At 35.7% G+C, this 18,181-nt stretch overlaps 1 protein-coding gene across 3 annotated transcripts in view; it reads right to left on the bottom strand.

Moving 5' to 3' along the window:
• Positions 1-2,475: 2,475 nt before the first annotated feature.
• Positions 2,476-18,181, bottom strand: part of Helz (helicase with zinc finger) — a 152,299-nt gene continuing 136,593 nt past the window's right edge. For all 3 annotated transcript variants that reach the window (XM_010616799.3, XM_010616801.3, XM_010616800.3), the window contains 2 exons: positions 6,776-7,028; positions 2,476-2,932 (listed from right to left, as the gene is read on the bottom strand). In XM_010616799.3, coding sequence (XP_010615101.1) covers positions 2,598-2,932; positions 6,776-7,028 — 588 coding nt within the window. In that variant the 3' untranslated portion in view covers positions 2,476-2,597. The remainder of the gene's footprint in view (positions 2,933-6,775; positions 7,029-18,181) is intronic.

The following is an 18,181-nucleotide window of genomic DNA, read 5'->3' as shown; positions in this document are numbered from 1 at the left end:
TCGTTTCAATGGAAAGTTGCAATGATTCTTACAGTAATACTTGCTCAAATCATTACAAATTAACTATCCATAAATAAGATTCTTTAAAGCAGTGTTGAAAATATGACATTAAGTAATGCTGGCAAAGAGGAAGCTTGTTAGGGGTTAAAATAATCTAGATCTAAATTACAGAATGATTCAGAATACAGAAAGATTACCAGATGGAAACAACATTCAAATCCTTGACTAGAAAAAAGAAAGAAATGAACACTTGGACACTGAGAGAAGAGTAGTGGACTAATAAGTAGCTATTATTGTTCATGTTTTAGAAATAACTGATTAGAAAGAAACCGCCATAGCAACTGGACAGCTTCCTTATCCAAGGCTCCATCATCAATATATTTATAGAAGGTGGCAGGGTGTGTACATGACTCCTAAATAGAAACATAAATAATTTACAAACTGGTACTTTTAAAGGTTCAAGTATGGGAAACAGAAAATCAGGCAATAACCTCATGAAAAGAGGTTAACTGAAAGATCTGACAGTACAATTCTGCCTTCATATTACCAAAATGCTTTTGAATATTTATCTAGCTTGTATTATAGACATGCATGGGGGTAGGGGAGGATCATCACTGATGAAAAAAGTATTTTTCATAGACATTCTCACATTGGGGAGACCAAATTTTTATCTGGGCTACATTTGTGATAGAGTTGGAAATACACAGCAATACAGCAAAAACAATTTCCATCTTCTCACTAAAGTATGCTAAGCAAAATTTAATATAGCTAAATGTGGCAATCTGATATCCTACAGAGAAAGCAAAGAGCTATAGCCTGCTGGCTCAGTTTTCCAACTGTGATTTATACTAACCATTAACACGTCTGTAGTCTACAGGTCTCCATCTGCCATGCTAACAGAGAACTGTAGCCTGTAACAGGAAGCCACAAACAAATGAACTGCATCCTGAGCAAAAAAGTAGAACTGAATAAGAGGCACGTTTCATTTGTCCTATAGCTTTAACCAAAGAGAGGCTTTTATCCCAAATGATATGAGGATTGCAGCTGGTCAACCTAAACTAACTTTCATCATATGAGAGATGTAAGTAATTTCTCTTTAACCTTGCCACTTTCAATCCCATTTTTAAAATGTACTGTGAATGCAAGATAGCCTATTAAAAGCAGTCTTCCAAAAAACCACTTTTTAATGGATATTCAGGAAAGTTGGGCTCATCTGAAATGTTCCCTGGCTTTATCTTATTTTTTTAAAAGTTATATTGTAGTTTCAAGGTATCTCTGAAATACAAAAGTTGTACTACTAGATCAGGAAAATGGTAAGGACATGCATCATTTCAAATGTGTCATAAGACCACAAGGTGCAAGAGGGTAAACATTTTTCTTTGGATTTTACCAAAGCGCATTCAAGACAACTATCAGACTATAGAATATTTAAGATAGTTATTTAAATTTTATATTTTATACAAGTTCATTAGGGGCATTTTAGAAGAAGTGAAAGACATGAAAAACAAGGGTAGTTTTCTGCCCGAGTCTGATGAATTTTGATTAATTTTTGACAAACACTTTTTTCTTTAATGATGTTCCTCAAATAAAACAAATATTTGAATTGCCATGTATATAATGTCACATTTTAATGTAAACATCAAATTAGGTACCAAAATTTTTACTGGAGGAAAAAAAATCAAACCTTAAAGCGGCACAATTCTTTATACCACTGGAGAAGGAGAAAGCCAGGTTACAAACATTTACACATGCATAGTGAGAAAGAAGGATTTTACTAAATTCACGCATTTTTAAAATAGTTATCAAGTCTACTAAGCACCAACAATCCTAAAAATTTTTCAGCTTCGTGATTTGTTTTAAAAAAACACACTATCAAATTAACATTTAAAACAAGCTTGAAGTGTAGCTTGTCCAAAAAAATAACTAAATATGCCAAAGTTTTTTTGCACTTCAAAAAACAGTGGCATACAAAATACACCTGCAAAGAATGCCTTTAACTCTATCCTATGGTGGATGGAGAGTACAACAGCACATCACACAGAGTCTAAAACTATAAAAGTTTTAGAATGCAGCATCCTTCTCAAAAAAAGCTGATAAAACTGAAAGTATTTAGAAGATGCTGCCCCTTTATTTTAAAAAAATTTTAAATGAATTTTGAGCAAAAATAACATACATTTGTACATCAACTGGCCATTTCTGGTACAGAAACCCAGCATATCGTAATATTATTGAATAAATGTAAATGCTACTTACAATTTTTTTCTTTTTAAATACATTTTAGACAAACTTTTTTTAATAGTTGCACAATTAACCTCTCAGCTGCTAGCTTGATGCAAACATATATAACAATACAGCAATTTAAAAATATTTTTTATTCTACATAAAAGCTGTCAAAATTCTGACTCACATCAAAAATGCAAAATAATGGAATATACTTTTAAAAAATTAGTTGCAAGTCTAGCAGCAAAGCAATTAAGTGAGAACAAATTTAATATTAAAACAAAGAACTGTGTATCTATAGATGAAGTCCAACTACCTTAATTCTATTAATATAAACAGAAATTAAAACATTTTCCCCTGGAGGAAATAAAAAGTGATTATTTAAAATAGGAATAAAAGCCATTGCTGCCTGAGGAGCTGCCGAGGCTGAGTTCCTGGAACAGAGACAGGGGATCACTATTCTTCTTGGCCTGCTCTGGTGGGGGCCTGGGCTTTGGAGGTGCCCGCAGTGCGCTGGCGTAGGACATGGCTGGCTTGCTCCCCGCGGGGCTCTGCTGGCTGCTGCTGTTGGCTGATTCTGAGATCTGCTTGTTGGGCATGAGTGGTGGGAACTGGCCGAGATGCTGCAGCACACTATAGTTGAAGGAACTGGACACCTCAAGGCTTTCGGACTTCAGGTGCTCCTCGGGGGGTTTGACAGTCTTCGGTGGAGCTAGAAACCAAGAACAGCAATACTGGTTTAACGGTTAGCCAGCAACATTCTCATATCGCCACAGCTCAGAAGGGGACAGCTGGGTCTTAACTCAAAGAACTCAAGGAAAGTACAGCTAGGAGGTTTGACAACACTTCTGCCACTGAATGCAGAAATCACACCTCTAAATAAACTCCTCTACCCCAACAACACACAAAAGAACCACGTGAATTGGAATGGCTAACAGGTAAAAACTAAATGGCCAAATGTGAAGACCTGATGAAAAATAAAGGACTATATGTACAACTGTACATGCTGAATTTTTTCACACCAATTGTTTAGTTTGTACCGTTAAATTACAGAGAACTGTATATGATGACTTTTGGTCAAAATAACTCTTACTATTAATCTAAGTAATAGTGGCACTGCTGAATTCCACTTGTTTAAAAAAAAAAGCTACCCTTAGCTGAGTGTGGTGGAAGATGCCTAATGATCTCAATAGTTGAGAGGCTGAGGCAAGAAGATCATAAGTTCAAAGCAGCCTGTACTACATAATGAGTCCAAGGCCAGCCTGGAATACACAGTGAGACCTTGTCTCAAAAGAGTCCAGGTCATCAGGTGCAGTGGCATATGTCTGTAATCCCAACACTTAGGAGGCTGAGGACAGGAGGATTGACTTGGAGTTTGAGGCCAGCCTGGGCTCTGTAGTGGGTTCAAAGCCATAATGAACTACATAGCAAAAGCCTGTCTCAAAAAAAAAAAAATGTCTAGATAGGGTATCATACACCTATAATCTCAGCACTATGGGCAGCTAAGGCAGGAATAATGCACATTTGAGCCCTGCCTAGGAAATAGCAAAACCCTGTTTCAAAACCATAAAAAAAGGACTAGGGATGTAGCTCAGTGTGAAGGTCCCTTAGTTCAATCCCTGGTACTGGGGGTGTGGGGGTGGGACGCAAAATAATTACCTTTTCTTATAATATATTTTGACCAAATATAGAATCAGGTGGGGAAAAAAAAACCAAAAACAGCTGTAGGCTATGTCATACTTCTTATCATCTCCCAGAGTTTCAAGGTCTATAAAATTTGACTATAGGCTGGGGATGTAGCTCAATTGTTGAATACTTGCCTAGCCTGCATAAGGCCATGGATTCATTCTTAGCACTGTAAAAATAAAAATAAAATAAAATTTGACTCTAGCCTACCTAATCAGTGTTACTGCCCACTAAGCTATAGCTTAAAAGAATTTAAGTTAACACAGTCATAGATTAAAAACATTTCTCTGAGAAATGTGTGTATGTGACAGGCAGGGGTGAGTGAGTAGGAGATTGACAGATTGAGACCTAAAGCTAAATTATATGGAGCCAAAGTGCTGTGGCAACACAGAGCCACTGAAACATACAAAGAGAAGCAGAACAATCAGAAGACAGATAAGAAGAGTAGAAGATAGGAGTATGTAGATAGAGACCACCACAGTGAGGTTAGGATAATGACAACCCATATGTGAGTTTTTACTATGGGGCCAGGTATTTTGTGCTATGAATTTTACATGGATTATGCAAACTTCTCAGCAGCTATCCAGTTGCTCTCAGAAGGAACTGGTCTTTTTGTCAATAAAAGTTTTTGCACTTGAGCTAGGTTGGCATGGTTTCTGTTTATTGCAATCAGAAGTACTAAAGACAATCATCAACAAGAAAGAAATCAGACATTTTCCTCTTTTGATCTTCAGATATTTAGCAAGGTTGCTCTTTCTTTCAATTCAAAATAAGTTAGAATCCCCAGTATCACACACCACAACAAAAACAAAAACAAAAACAAACAAACAAACAAACAAAAACAAAAAACAAAATAAGTTAGAGAGAAGGGAGGGGCACGGGATCCAATCTGGTAATGTTTTTATGTTAAGCCTAAACTATAAATGGTTTTTTTTTTTCTAAAATATACCTGTAATATCTGATGGAAGCTACTTCGCACCCAATATAACAAAGTTTAAAAAGCATGACATCAAGAGCACAACTGTTCAAAATAAAACTAGAATGCAGCGTTTAAGATGAAAATATTTCACTTTTTTCCTGTAGTACATCTATTCAATATGCTAATTTTATATATTCATAAAATTGATAGTGATTATTTTAAAGCATTCACTTCTTTCTAGATTATACTCCCCGCTGAAGATCACTGGATCATTTTACAATTTAAAGCCACATAATATAGCTTTCTTCAAGTTCAAGGAATCTCAAAACTTCTGAAAGAAGCTTCACACGTGGTGATTATTTTCCATTTGATGTACCACTAACTAGTACATTACTCTGAAAAATAATAACAACAAACAAGTTCTGGTTAGGAATGTCGGTGTTTTAGAAAGTTTTAAGTATTCGTTTTAACTAGAAAATGCTACAATTTATCACCTGGCAATGAAGAAAATAATCATTCTATTATTTGCAGACAAGATTCAATAAATGACATGAGCTTCAGCATTTGTTCCAGAATTTTTTATCTTATCAGCTCAGGTCAAATTTTTATTGATTTTGGTCAAAAGCTACCCTAAAAGTTAGGTGGAGAAAAAAACAAATGATTATCTTTAAAATAAATAAAATAAAAAGAACCAAAAATTCAACAAATGATCACAGCTGACTTGTAATTTAGATGTCTTCTCAGGAAATTCAAGTATTTATGTTAGAATTTTATTTTTATTTTTTGGTACCAGGTATCGAATTTGGGTCCTTCTGCTTGCGAGGCAGGCGGCAGAACCACTGAACTAAATCCCCAGCCCCTATGTTAGAATTTTAAAAATAAAGCAATCTCAAGCAAAATGCAAGTTACATATAGTAGGTACTGATGAATGTTTAAAGATTAAAATGACAATGTTTCTTGCCAGGAAACAAAAGTAAAATCTTTTAATGTGTTTTGTCCTATTATGTCCATTGTTCTAAAAATATACTTGTATGGCACATACCCCAAAATGGGTCAGTTACAGAAACAATGGATTCCCATTCTAGAATGAACAAAATAAATTTTAAGTACAAAGGCTGAAGACACCAGGGTTGAAATTTCCTGCACAAAGATCTCAGATGTGTTCAAAACGATCAAGGAATACAGCCCACAAAGAGAGAGACATTAGAGAACCTGAGTAGGATAATTAGTTTCTTGGTTTTTTTTTTTTTTTTTTGGTACCGGGGATTGAACTAGATAATTAGTTTCTTTACAGGCAATAAGGTAAAAAAAGGGAACAAAGGCAAGATGAAAGCGCAGTTATGTTCTAGGCCAAAGAAGGAGCCTTTAAACTTCCCACCACACAGATCCAAGTTCCCGGTGCACTGTCCATTCCTACCCTTGCCTATGCCTCTCTTCATCTTCAGCCATGGAGTTCTCGGTGTATTAGAATATAAGAAATAAACAAGGACTTGTTAACCTCCAGATGTGAGGTCTTCCTCATGGCCACACCATTATATAGCATATTATCAACACTTTACTAATTCTTGTAAACTGCTATTGCCCTAACCTGCAATCCTGATGGACCCTCAACACCCCAAACCCCCAGAAAACAAAACATTTCCCAAGCAAGGGTGATTCTATTTTATTTAAAAATACATTTTAAATTCCATTACTTCCTTTATTTCACCCAGGTGAAAAGGATCAGTTTCCAAACAGGGATATATCTACTAACGTTCCATAAGAATGGAATCAATACAGTCCTAAATAAATGTGTATGTCTAAGGCACATCTCTGAGCACTGACCTTTAAATACTGCTCCAAAATAATAACGTAAAATGGGGCTAGGGAATGCTGGAAGAAGGCCCTGTAAATACCAAGGAACCGAGGAGCGGAATCTCTGTGTCTGAAGACCCACCATCTCTGTCTTACCTATCAACTCTCTGGGCTGAGCTGGCCTGCTGGATCCATTGCACGGAATGTTCTGATAGGGGGCAGACGAAGCGGTGTTCACCCAGGACTCTGGGGATGAGAAGCTGAAAGGTGGAGGGTTGCCATGGTCCTGCAGCTCCTTACACTGAGCCAGGCTGTCTTGAGGAGTGCTTGCTTCTTCAGAACAAGGCTGCACTGAGCTAGATGAGATTCTTCTTTGGTACAAGGGCCGACCAGGTCCTCTGGGCTCATACTACATACACATACAAAAAAGAGGGTTTCACAAATCAGTGGGCCTTGCTCTGTAACAGTGTCATGATATTAAGTAGAAATGCTCAAGGACATTCTCTTCTGTGTCTGTGTAACACTCTCCCCACTCCAGCCACCAAAGCAGCCTGAACTTTGGACGGGGTCAACAGATCTAAGTTTAAAGAAAAAATATGAAAAAAGAAAAAAATGGAAACAAAGTCTTTGTAAATAGGGAAGGGTGAAGGGAGGGCAGAGGTATAGGGGAAAAAAATAAGAACCAAGATACATCATGTAAAGGTACAATATCCCAATGATGAATGTAACTACTGTTTACCTTAAATGTAACGGGGGAAAAAAATAAGAACCAAGATACATCATGTAAAGGTACAATATCCCAATGATGAATGTAACTACTGTTTACCTTAAATGTAACGGCGGGAAAAAGAGACCTAGGTTTAAAACTTAGCAGTCCTATGGTAGCATATGCCTGACTTCTGATTCTATTTTCTTGCCTATAAACTAATTGCCTTCAGTTCTGAAATTCTACTGACATTTTAGTCAACAATAAGAATACGAAAGAAGCAGAACACATGCTTAAAGTAAGCAGGTAAAGTAAAATCACAAGGCAAAATCTCCAACTTCTTAAATAGAGGCACCATTCTAGACCTATTGTGTGGGCTTTCAGAGCTTCCCAACGTATGTTTCCTTAGACCCAATGGCAAGATGATTACTCATGCCCAACATAAGAACTCCTGGCTGGACTTCATGGTATTTATTTTAGTCAATCAACTGACACAAAATACTTACTACTTTCTCCAAAGTTATCCGTTACGTGTTTGAGAGCCGATTATATTTTCTCCTCACTCCACTTCTAAATTTGTACAACCCAAACTCTTTAAATCTTGAAGACAAGAGCTATTTGCCAGCCATTTCAGAACTTTAAAATGTTACCTCAGCACTGTCCGCTTTGTTCTTGCTTGGCTCTTTTGACTGGTGCCAGTTCTAATGGCAAGGCAGAGAAGCGGTATGGTATCAGCCTCCAACTAGAACCAGCCACACAGGACTAGATTTTGACTGTCTTGTACCAGCAGCACTACCCTAAGCAACTGAACTAACCCCCTGTGAATTCCATCTATAAAATGATTTCTCCCCAGTACCCAACTCTCTTGAAGAATTAAATAGGTTATGCATGCATAGCATTTAATTAGTTTAGTTCTCAGCGCACAATCATTTTACTGTAACATAAAGATTCCATGTTTGATCTTACATGACAGAATGAGAATGGCTGTTCAGTGTTCCCCTTTCCTTCCCCCAATAATAATAAATTTGCTATTCTGTTTGTGGTCAGTTATGATTCTGAGGAATCTTTTACCACTGTTGTTAATAACTGGAAATGAGAAACCAGAGGTTGGAGCGAGATGTGACTAGGCACAGTAATAGCAGGATGTGAGGTATAGAAATATAAAGAGCATGGGCAAACACTGTCAGGCTGGGGCAAATTCTGGGTGTAAGCACTGAAAGCTTAAGTCTGAGGCCAATGGAACCCTATGAGATATATCAGAGAGGGGAGCAGGCCTTGTGCAGAGACAGGGAAGGGTGAGACAACTCTCTCACAGTAAGCTGTGACTGGCCAGCATTGTCAAGTGGGGTTAGGAAGGTGCGGGATAACACTGCCATCTATTAAGTTCCCTTTCTTGTATGTTTTTATTGCTCTTCTCAGTTTAACATCTAAATTCATCTCTATTCTTTAAACGAAATTTTTACAATGGTCAAAACGATTCTGAGTTTGGTTCTTGTTTTAAAAATGTTAACCATCCTAATTAACTGTCAACTATGACTATCATCAACACATTTAAGATTTCATTATCTACGTCATTAAACGTCTGAGAACAGCCAACCTTCCTAAACTGTGTTGTGTTCTCCATGCCTGCCTACCTACACAACTGCAGAACAATTGATAGCAATGGCTTATACAGTGTCTTTCTAATCAACGTTTGTGATGAAGACAGCTCTTAAAACCAAAATGAAGTTTTTGTTTACCACTCAGACAGTTTAGCCTTGTCACAATCTGCAGGAGTAACACATCCTCATGTCATTACGTGTGAATTAAAGTTCAAAACTAACATCAGTTCTGGCCTGAGAAAGAACAGGGTATAACATCTTCCTGATGGCATAGATCACTAAATATACTCATATGAATTTCAGTAACTTTATAAGCCATTTTTTCTTTAAATAATGGACATAAAGAAACAAGCAGTATAAACAATGAATAGACATATGAACTGCAAGGCTTAAATGAGGAAAACTAAAACTAAGAAGAAAACACAAGGCTGATGTAAGAGGACATAATATTCTATTAAACTTTATAGAAATGCGCATCGTTTGTATCTTCCAAACTGACATCCCCAAACTACTCAGTGGTATACAGTGCAGGATCTTGGAAAGAATTGTATAACATTATCTACAATAGTTTCAAAGCACCCACTGACAGAGATGAATGTGTAGATGAAATAGGAAATTCAATTTCAAATCACATTATATGGCTGGTCCTTTACATCAGAAAAAGAGAACTGAAACTTGAAAGTTTTAAATTTTTTTTAAATTAAGAGAAAAATAATGACAATATATATGACAAGTCTACTGGTATATCTATTTAATACAACATAAAGGGAGGAAAACACGTAAAAGTGAATTGCTACACTGGATCTATCCTTGAGAGTAAGGTAGTACAGGCAGAGAAATTTCGATGACTAATAAAATGGGTTTATATATCGAGTAAATTACATTTAGCAGTTTTGTAGTTTTCAGCACCCAGATCCCACACAGGTTTTGTAAGATTTACACTTCCCTATTTCATCTTTCTTTGAACTATTACACATAATACTGGCTTTTATATTGTTTCCAGAATATAGAAATGTGACTTTGTTTTTTTTGAGACAGGGTCTCACTATGGAGCCCAGGCTGGCCCTCAAACTAGCAGTGAGTTATTCTCCTACCTCAGCCTCTTGGGTGCTGGGATTATAGGTGTGTGCTACCATACCCACCAAAGTGACTGATTTTTGTGTTGGCCTTCTATCTCATAACTTTGTTAAACTCATATTAGTTATGAGATTTTAGTTATTTTGAGAGATTCTTTGGATTTTCTTTTCTGTATTGACATTCACGCCAATGAACAGAGACAGTTTGATTTCTTTCTTTCCACTTTCAACAGACCTTTATTTCCTTGCCTTATTAGACTGGCTAAGATTTCCAATACAATGCTGAATAGAAGTGTTAAAAACAAACATCTTGCTTCTCCTTCGTCCACTTCCCCTTTTTCTTTTTTAACAGATTAAAGCTATGTTGCCCAGGCTGACCTTGAACTCCTGATCTAGAGATTACCCCTGCCTTAGCCTCCCAAGGAGCTTGAACTCCATGTGGATACCACTGTACCTGGCTTGTCCTGCCTTCTTTCTCATCTTATCTTTCAGTCTCTCATCAGTAAATATTATGGTAGCTACAGGGCTTTTACAGATGCCTCTTAACAAGTTAAGAAGTCTCCTTCTATTTCTGGTTTGTCAAAAGTGTTTTATTATAAGATGTGTTTTGTTCAAATATATGTGTTTGGGGGAGATGGTGCTTTTCTGGGGGGGTATCTATTAACATGATTATGTGATTTGTTTTCCCTTTAGATTGTGAGTATGCTGGACAATATTGATTAATTTTCAAATACTGTACCAGCCTTGCACTCCAGGATAAGCCTTACATGGTCATGATATATTTTCCTTTTTACTCCTGGTTAAATTCAATTTACTAATGCTTTGTTGAGGATATTTATGCTGATTGATGTACACAGAAATTAGTCAGTATTCTTTGTATTATCTCATTTTGGTATCAGAGTAATGCTAGCTGTATATAATAAATTGAGAAGTTTTCCCTTCTCTTTATTGGACAGGATTGTAAAAAGTGGGCTTTCTTCTTTACATGTTTGAAGAAATTCAGTATTCTAACCATCGAGGCCTGGGGATTTATTTTTTGGAAGTTTCTTAATGACAAATCCAATTTCTTTAACAGTTATACAGCCAATCACATGCAATCTTCATTTCTGATATCAACAGCTTTGTTTTCTTCTCCTTTTGTCACTCTCATTAAAGGTTTACCAATTTTATTGACCTTTTAAAAGAATCTTTGGTTGTCACTACTGTTTTTTCTGTTTTCATTTTTTTTTTTTTTTTGTACCGGGGATTGAACTCAGGTCCTTGATCTTGCAAGGCAGGCCACCGAACCGCTGAGCTAAATCCCCGGCTGCATTTTTTGTTTTCAACTGTATTCACTTCTGTTCTCATCTTTATCATACCCTTCTCAATGCTTGAGTTTATTTTGCTCTTTCTTTCATTCTTTCTTAGGGTAGAAGCTTAGATTATTAATCTGAGATCTAATTTCTTTTCTAATATAAGCATTTAATGTTAAGCAACTTCATCTGGCACTGTGTTAGCTGTATCATACAAATTCAGACATATTATGTTTTTACTTTTATTCAAAATAGTTCTAATAGTTCTAATGCACAAGATGCCATTTATAGGCACAGGGGTCTTGAAAAACATAAATGAGAACATGATTCTTAGAAGTGTTAGTACCCAGCTGGATATGGTGATGCATGCCTATACCAGGGAGGCTGAGGCAGAAGGACTGCAAATTTGTGGCCAGCCAGGACCACAACTTAAAGAAAGTTTTCTTTGGGAGAAAAAAAAAGGCTGGGGCTATAGCTCAGTGGTAGACCATCCTAGGTTCACTCGCCAGTAACTCAACACAAACACCCCCCACCACCACACACATGCTAGTGTCCAATGATAGAACAAAAAGGATACTGGCTACAATAAACTGAAAACTCAAATACATAAGGATACCTGATTCACAATGATATTCAAAGTGAAAAAAGATGGGGAAAAGCTTATCAACAGTCATCTTTCAGGACTGCTAAAGCACTGCTTTATTACTATAAAAACTGAATAATAAAGGACATGAATTAAGCATATATTCTGTTTTTTCTATGCAAACTACATTTTAGGTAGTAATAAAATATTCAATGAGGAAAATGGTCCTTTGCAGAAAACAAATACAGAAGAAATTTAAAAAAGCGAAGCACTATTTTGTTATCTCTAATCAGACAACAGACCTGAGCAACCATCAAGAGCTTCTGAAACTGGAAAGGATGTTTGATCAGACTCATTATCATCTGACATCAGTGATCAGATTAACATTAATAAAGAGAGAGAATCAGATACTGTGTATATCTTTCTCTATATGCATATAATATCACAGATATCTTACCATGCCATGAAAAGACTATTATAACATTGTATTAAGAAGCTGCTTTCTTTTTCTTAATTTACTTAAATGAAATGGCTCTATTTCATCTTGTTATGGTTTAAACCTAGAACGTTTCCCCAAAAGCCTGTGTTCAGAGGTGGGACTATACTCATCAGTGCCAGATTTGCTTAGGAAGAAGAACCTGGTTGGAAGAGGCATTTCACGGAGGGTATGATTTTAAGGGTGTATCTCCCTCCCTGATTCCTCCCTTCCCTTTCACTGCCTCCTGGCCACCATGATATGAGCAGCCTTCCTCTGCTAGAACCTTCCACCATGCCCTACCTGTCTTGAACTAGCCAACCATGGAATGAACTCACTGAAACTATTAGACAAAATAAAACTTCCTTTAAGTTGTGGGTGTTGGGTATTTTGCTCCCAGAAATGAGAATGTGACTAAGACATTTTCCCAAGATTTAAAGAAATTTGACTATAGACACTCTCAGGATCAACTAACTTCTTTGTTTAGCTTTCCATTAGGTTATCCTCTTATGTTTAATGTTCTACAGTTTGGTACAGAGGTACAGACTTACCTAGAAAGAAAGAAGCCAGGAGGGAAAGAATATGACTATAAGTTTAAAAACAATCCATATTAACCCAACAGATGGTGTGTGATGGGTGACAGTTTGCTATAATACTATCTATAGGTTCATGTACTGTACAATACTCTATTAAAAAAATTTGAAAATTATAAAACAATATTTTTTAAAAGCATGATTGAGTTAATGGTAGTTGGTCCAAGACTCTTTATACTAAAATAGTCATAAATGAAAACAGAAGATTTATACCAATGAAGACCATGAGCCTGGCCATCAACAGAGATAACATCTCTGGAATATATGGAAACTCAATGGAGAAAAGTATCTATGGAAGAAAAGTAGAATGATTGCTACTGCTGAGCAAGGAAGGGAATCAATCTACTCTGAAGAATTCCAGAAGCCTGGAAACATCAGCTTCAGTGGAAGGTGAAAGAAGGGTAAAGGGTCAACAGGAAACAGCTGGTCTCACATTACATGCTTCCCCAGAACTTTAGCAGGACACAGCCAGCTAGGAACTTGCAATACGGAAAAAGGGGGAAGAGACAAACAAAATGTGAGGAGAGTGAAAGGATAAAGAGGGATTCAAGCAACTTAAAGTCGCCTGTAAGTGAAGCTTTTTGGTGACATGGGTAATCAAAGCTTAACAGACTTTGAAGGTGGGTCTCTAGCATAAATAGAATCACAGATAAACAGGAAAAAGGAGAGGCCCAGAAGGAAATAATAATGTTCAAATATTATTTCAAATAGTTTTTCCTAGAAATCTAAAATAAAATTAAACAATAACAAATATTCTAACTGTTTTCAGAAAAGGCACTGCATTCATAAGACATTATAAAAAAAGAAAACTTTGAGAATAAAGAAACTTTGAGGGCCAGGGATTTAGTTCAGTGGTTCTGCCACCTGACTCGCAAGTGCAAGGTCCTGAGTTCAATCCCCAGTACCGAAGAAAAAAAAAACTTTGAAAATTAAAAATTTTAGGGTACAAATATAAAATACAACAGAAGGACTTACAGATTAATCAAGGAACTCTTTCCCAAAGCAGAAAAATTTGCAAGGCTTTCAACGGGAAAAAACCATGAAAAATCCAGGAGGTCCAACATCTTATCAATAGGAATTTCAAAAAGTGAGAAACAGAGAAGAGATGGCAGAAAATAGTCAAAGGCATAACACAAGATATCTTCACACAGTGGAAGGGTATGAGTCTTTCTCTACAGCAATGATGTCCAAAGATCTTTCTACGGTGACGGCGACACTGACCATCTCTGTACTGTTCAGTAAGTCAACATTGGCCACACGTGGTTATGGGGAGACAAAAATGCACCCAGTGGGGAGCAAGGAATCCAATTTCAAATCTTATTTTCAATCACATCCTATAGCTTTTACCTACCAAGTAAATCCTGAATTTGCTTCTCATCATTTCCACTGCTATACCATAACCCAATGTACCATTATTTACTGTCCAGACAACTGACATTCCTATCTACCTGTTTATTTTTAAGATAGGGTCTCACTATGTAGCTCAGGCTGGCCTTAAAACTCACAGTGATCCTCCTGCCTCAGCCTCTGAAGAGCTGGGATTACAGGGTACATCACCATGCCAAAGTAATTTTTATAGTAGCCTGCATTATCTTAGTTTTTAAAGCAATTAATTTTGTACTAAGTTGGTAAAACGCAAGCACCGTAGTACATACAAAACTTTATCTTAATTTCTAAAATCATGGCACATTATTACTGCATTTTATTATTGCTTTTCTTAAAAGAAATGTATAATGAAATGAATGTGAATTTGGAGCAAGTGCATTAAAATCAATTTAGGTCTAAATAAAGAAAAATACCATGTGAAACATCTCACAAGCAAAAGCACTTATAATTTGCAAATAGTATTTTCCTATCAGGCAATATTATTTTCTTGTATCCAAACCAAAGCTAACAGAGGAGAAATTAGAATGAAGGCAATTAGGAGTTATTCTCAGATTCACTGCTATGATACGTTGAACTACCTTTAATCTAGGTGACTCTTACTTACTTTTCTTGAATATGAAACAGTTAAATTATCAATTATAGAGCAAGATACCTGTTACAATGAGAAAATGCTAGTTTGGGTAGGAAATAAAATAGTTTACAGTGAACATTTACCCTTCAACTCATAACACTTTCTCTGAAGGGTCAAAATTACCATAACTAAAAACATTTTCCAGCTTTGAAAAAATGTAGTATCAGAGACTTGCTTTATTCCTAAAGAATACTGAGAAATTAATTGCTTGTTTAATTTCCTGATATAGAGATCTCAAAATTAATCATCTGAGCTGTCAAACATTTGCCAGCTAGAACAGGACACATTTCACAATCAAGAATCCCATAATGGCCAGGCATGGTGGTGCACGCCTGTAATCCCAGCACTCGGAAGGCTGAGGCAGGAGGATTGCTGTGAGTTCGAGACCAGCCTAGGTTACATAGTGAGTTCCAGGTCAGTCTCAACTACATAGTGAGATCCTGTCTCAAAAAACAAAACAAAACAAAAAAAGAATCCCATAATGAATCTTCTCCCCACCACCTACCACCACCACCATCCTAGCAGATGTATTCTTTGTTTCCAAGGACATGTGCCTGTTTTCCTCCAACACTGAGTTCTGTAACTGTAACCATTACTCCCAGTCTGGGAACAAGACCCTACTTTTCACATAAATCCATAAAGAGCAGTGTGATCTGAAACAGAACAGAGCTGGAAGCCAGGAGTCCTAGCTTCATGGTGATTAATAACTGCTTAAGGAGTGAGTCCTTTAACATCTCTGTGCCTGTTTACTTTTAAAAACACAAAATCAAAATAAGTAAACTGAAGTTAGATCCATAGTTCCAAGATTTATTTATTTATTTTTTTTTTTGGTACTGGGGATCAAACTGAAGACCTGCACTTGCCAGGCAGGCGCAGCAACACTGAGCTAAATCCCCAGCCCTCCCAAGACTTATTTTAAAGTCTTCACTAAATCAAAATTTTCATCGGGGAGGCTATATTTTAACTTTTTATTATTAAAATATGCAAATATAATCTATTATCAATTTTAATAACCATCAACAATTTGTACTTGCTAAAAAAAAAAATCCCAGAGTAATGACTAATCTGAGCTTATTTAAATAATGTAAATTTTAAAACCTATAGGACATGCTAACTGAAATAAAACACATTCTGAGCAACAAGCTTAAAATTTCAGATAACAGGGAAAATTCTATGCATTTTACATTGAAGGACAAGGGTACCCAAACAGAAGTCTAGAAAAAGATCTCTAGACTGCAAAAGAAAAACACCTCCATCAACACTACAGTCCCGTGAACCTGTAGATTGTTAAAATACATGTCACACTTTTCTTCCTCTTTTTAATTTCTTCACCCTTTTTTGCTTCCTGTTGCTTTTGTGTAGTTCTCCATGGTTTCCAGACTGGTTCTTCTACATACACATCCTACAGGTCAGAGTGTTCCTTGACTTTGATAGAGCAATCTTATCGGTGAGCAACATTCAAGTTTCACTTTAGAGTCTTCAGGGCTTAATTTCATTATTAGTGGGTAAAGCTATTTCCGAGGTTCTTTTTCTAGAGTCAGCAGCAACTTCATATGTCTCTATGTTTATAAAAATTCTTCATGCTGAACTGTGCAATCATTTCATAACTAAACATGATTATTATTTTCAAATTCCACTGCTATTTCTAAATATATAAATGTAACTAACAATTTAAAAGCCATTTAATACATGAAATCTAAATAAAACTTAATTACTAAATTTATATAAAAATTTCTGTTAAAAATAATTGTAAGTTTAAGTAAAATTTTCTAATTTACTTACCACTCTAAAACATACCTATAATGTCTGAGGTTAGCAAGCCATTTCACGTGTACATGTATAAATAAATAAGTAGGGGAAAGGTCAGCATATTAATTAGGGCTCTATTTATAATTATGCTAAACACTCTCATAGAAATTCAAAATCACATTAACTATGGTGCCATAAACTTTAATTAAAATAGAATACCTCATTTAAATTAAACTTAAGCATGAATTAAGGTCTAATTTATTGATCATAATCTGTTATATGCATTAGATGGCTTATTAGAAATTACACTGATGATTTGTCTGAGAAGAAAGCCATTATTTCTGTTTACATAAGTCATGAGTGATCAGCATCCACTTCTACTATGAAAAGAGGCAGAATCTATCAATAATCAGCCAAGATTATAATCTTCAAGCTAAGCTATAATTGTATAATACCTTGCTCCATATTAGGGAACTTAAGGAAGAAGGAATGATTAGAGAACAGCAGTAAAATCAAAATCAATTAACTTCAAAAACACAGTTGTATGAAGGGAAAAATTACAATGAATAGTTCAAAAGCCAACACCTAAAATAAGAAATATTTGAAAAATGGATACATCACAGAAGTAATGTACTTTGTAACACGGTATAAATAAATGCTAATTTACCGAAAGCTGATCAAAATGAGTGACTTACAGGCATTTTTTTCCAATACTAGGATGGAACCTAGGACTCTGTGCACACTAGGCAAGCACTGTATCCTTGAGCCACACCCTCATCCTGCTTTTCATTTTTCTTTTAAGGTCATTACAATAATATTACCCCATAATACAAAACTATGAAGCTTCCTAAACCAATTCTGACTGGTACAGTGGTGTATTTAAAAAAAAATTTTCCATTTATTCCTTTTAATCAAACTATTTCATAATGAATCCTATCTTAAATGGCAAACTTTGTACCAGCATAAGTACCACTGATTCTGTGTTTATAAGTTTTTTAACCTGACAAATGAGGATTTGTCTCTTAAGAGAAAATGACTGAACAGTGTAATAGAAAAAAAGGTCTGTTCATAACAAAACACAAAACCAAGAAAAATATCACCCTAAAAGAATCAGAAATACCTAAGACTTAAATGAAGATGCCATATTTTGAAAATTGAGGTTGAAAAATTGAAGACTGTACCATTTCCTAAATGAGAAATTTAAAGTATGTAAAAGAATTTTACATTCTTTTACAAGTAGATGCTGATCACTCATGACTTATGTAAACAGAAATATTGGCTGTCTTCTCAGACAAATCATTAGTGTAATTTCTAATAAGCCATCTAATGCATATAACAGATTATGATCAATAAATTAGACCTTAATTCATGCTTAAGTTTCATTTAAATGAGGTTTAAACTATATATTTAATTCAATTCAAATAAAATTCCAAGGGTTTATAGAGGTGAAGAAAGGAGAAGAGGTCACAA

This window comes from Fukomys damarensis, unplaced genomic scaffold, assembly GCF_012274545.1.
Source record: "Fukomys damarensis isolate Sample0158 unplaced genomic scaffold, DMR_v1.0_HiC HiC_scaffold_23, whole genome shotgun sequence".
In the NCBI taxonomy this organism is placed as follows: Eukaryota; Metazoa; Chordata; class Mammalia; order Rodentia; family Bathyergidae; genus Fukomys; species Fukomys damarensis.
The sequence above is the reverse complement of the archived record's forward strand: the minus strand, read 5'-3'. Positions and strand labels throughout refer to the sequence as shown.